Here is a 2,500-nt window from a genome sequence, read left to right as displayed (position 1 = left end):
GTTAATGGTTTATGTTTCTTCAGGGAGACCACACCGTTAGAACAAAAATATCTGTGTGGACAGTTTTTCCAATCTCTTTCTCTCTCTCTCTCTCTCTCTCTCTCTCTCTCTCTCTCTCTCTCTCTCTCTCTCTCTCTCTCTCTCTCTCTCTCTCTCTCTCCCTTACACACACACACACACACACACACACACACACACACACACACACATCGGGTACACAACCAGCAGTTTATATTTAGAATCCTATTATGATACTCAACACGCACAACACAAAAGTTCTCATTACACACCCCAGTACCTCCCCAACGTTCCCGCCCTTCATACCCCTACCTCCCTCCCTTACCCTCCACTCTTCTCTCCCGTCCCCTCCTCCCTTCACCTCACTCATGCCCTCCCATCCAGGCAGCATCTGTTCTGCGTGGAACACCTGTGTGCCTTCACTACATCTTGTCTCGTTCACCTGCTGTTGCTGGGACACGTGTTTTCTTATTATAAAGTGATAAAGTACGGCGCAGTTGTTACTCGCAGCATGACTGCAAGATCAGCTACACTTGGGTTGGGGTTGGGTTGGGTTAGATTAGGTTAGGTTAAGATAGAATCATGTTAGGTCAAGTTGTGTCAGGTATGGTAAAATAACCTAACCTAAGCCTATAGAAACGCTTGGATCTCAGGTAATAAGCGATCCGTTAGTTTTGATAAATATGTGAATGCGAGTCATAACTAATAAGCATTATATGGTGACAGTGAACGTGCAGGAAGGCACACCATACTGAGCAGGCTAGGGTGTGATGGTGGCAAATGTACAATGCCACTTATAAGATTTCCTTCAGGCAGGAACGAGACAGCGGCGCGACGGCTGCCTCACGTCCTCATCATCGGCGCCAAGAAGTCCGGCACACGGGCGCTGCTTGCCTTCCTGCGCGTCCATCCCTCCATCAGGGCGTCAGGACCTGAGGTGCATTACTTCGATAGGTTCTACAGCCGCGGCCTCTCCTGGTACAGGTAAACTGGAACTGCATGGTAGAGAGGACGTAAGGAAGGGGAGGGAAAGAAGGGATGGAGCTTGGAGAGGATTGCGAGGGAGAAAAGATGATGTTTTCAAGAATACATAGAGGAGGAACCAGGGAAGGGCGGTAAAGAAATAGAGCGTGAGAGGAGAGCAAATGACTGGTTGGAAAGGGATAGATAGAGATTTTTTTTTTCATGGAGACAGTAGGAGGAATTAGAAAGAGGAGTAAAAGGAAAAGAGAGAAAAGAGTAGATCAGGGATTGGAAGAAGAGAAGAAAAGAGGAATCATTTTAAGGAGATCAGGAAAGAGGAACTAGAAAAGGTAAGTAGAGTACATAAAGAAAATTATGTTAGAAGGACAAGGGAAAAGAGGATAGGGAAGGATGGGAGAGGACAAGTGAGAAAAAAAAATATAATGATATTGAGAGGAAGGGGAAAGGAAAGTGGGAAAAAAATAGGGCACAGGAAATGACATGAAGAGAAACAGCGAAGGGAGGGAAGGAAAGGAAAGGGAAAGGGAAAGGGGGAAAAAATATAAGGTATTGTGTGTCATGAAGGGAGGGGACATGAGGCTATGTAAGAGAGAGAGAGAGAGAGAGAGAGAGAGAGAGAGAGAGAGAGAGAGAGAGAGAGAGAGAGAGAGAGAGAGAGAGAGAGAGAGTAATGAATATGCGTGTAAGAGAAGGAATAAAAAAAAATAAGTGTGCAAACAAATGAACTAGGAAATTATGTAAAGAAGGAAGACAAGAAACAAGGAATGAGAAAAGATAAGGAAGACGGAGAAAATAAAGGAAGAAAGTAAGAAAGCGTGCAAAAAAGGAAAAGACGTATAGTCAATAAATTAAGGAAAGAAATTGTAGAGAAACAAAAAAGAGAAAATGAAAAGAGGGAATGAAAGAAGGAAAAAAGAAGAAAAGAGGGAAAAAAGCAGACTGAAATAACTTGAAAAAAAAGATAAAAATAAACGGCACAGTAAGGGGAAAAGGGGAGATACGGGAAAAGAAGCAGACGTAGGAGAGAGAGAGAGAGAGAGAGAGAGAGAGAGAGAGAGAGAGAGAGAGAGAGAGAGAGAGAGAGAGAGAGAGAGAGAGAACACATCATCGCACCTTCACCATCCACGGGACTTTGAGCTCTCTCTCTCACTCCCTTCACATCACTACTACTCTTCCACAGGAGTAAGTTGCCACTGAGCTTGGAAGGGCAACTGACGGTAGAGAAAACACCCGCCTACTTCACCACACCTGGAGTACCTGCCCGGGTGAAGATGGACCTCCCCTCTTGCCGCCTGCTGCTGGTGGTGCGTGACCCCGTCACCAGAGCGCTCTCGGACTACACTCAGAGCCTCAGGTGAGCACGGCAGCGAGCGACAGTATGTACAATTTGTACGTAGTACTTACCTGCGCACGCGGACACACACACACACACACACACACACACACACACACACACACACACACACACTGATAATGGTCATAAATGTGATTTTACTGC

At 45.6% G+C, this 2,500-nt stretch overlaps 1 protein-coding gene across 1 annotated transcript in view; it reads left to right on the top strand.

The window, feature by feature from the left end:
• The first annotated feature begins 590 nt into the window (after window positions 1–590).
• LOC135106755 (heparan sulfate glucosamine 3-O-sulfotransferase 3A1-like) overlaps window positions 591–2,500 on the top strand; it is a 17,803-nt gene continuing 15,893 nt past the window's right edge. Inside the window, 2 exon segments of the mRNA XM_064016024.1 lie at window positions 591–1,002; window positions 2,183–2,356. Of these exon segments, the coding sequence (XP_063872094.1) occupies window positions 806–1,002; window positions 2,183–2,356 (371 nt within the window). The 5' untranslated portion in view covers window positions 591–805.

Source organism: Scylla paramamosain, chromosome 14 (genome assembly GCF_035594125.1).
Source record: "Scylla paramamosain isolate STU-SP2022 chromosome 14, ASM3559412v1, whole genome shotgun sequence".
Taxonomy (NCBI): domain Eukaryota; kingdom Metazoa; phylum Arthropoda; class Malacostraca; order Decapoda; family Portunidae; genus Scylla; species Scylla paramamosain.
This window is presented reverse-complemented; position numbering and strand designations above follow the sequence as displayed.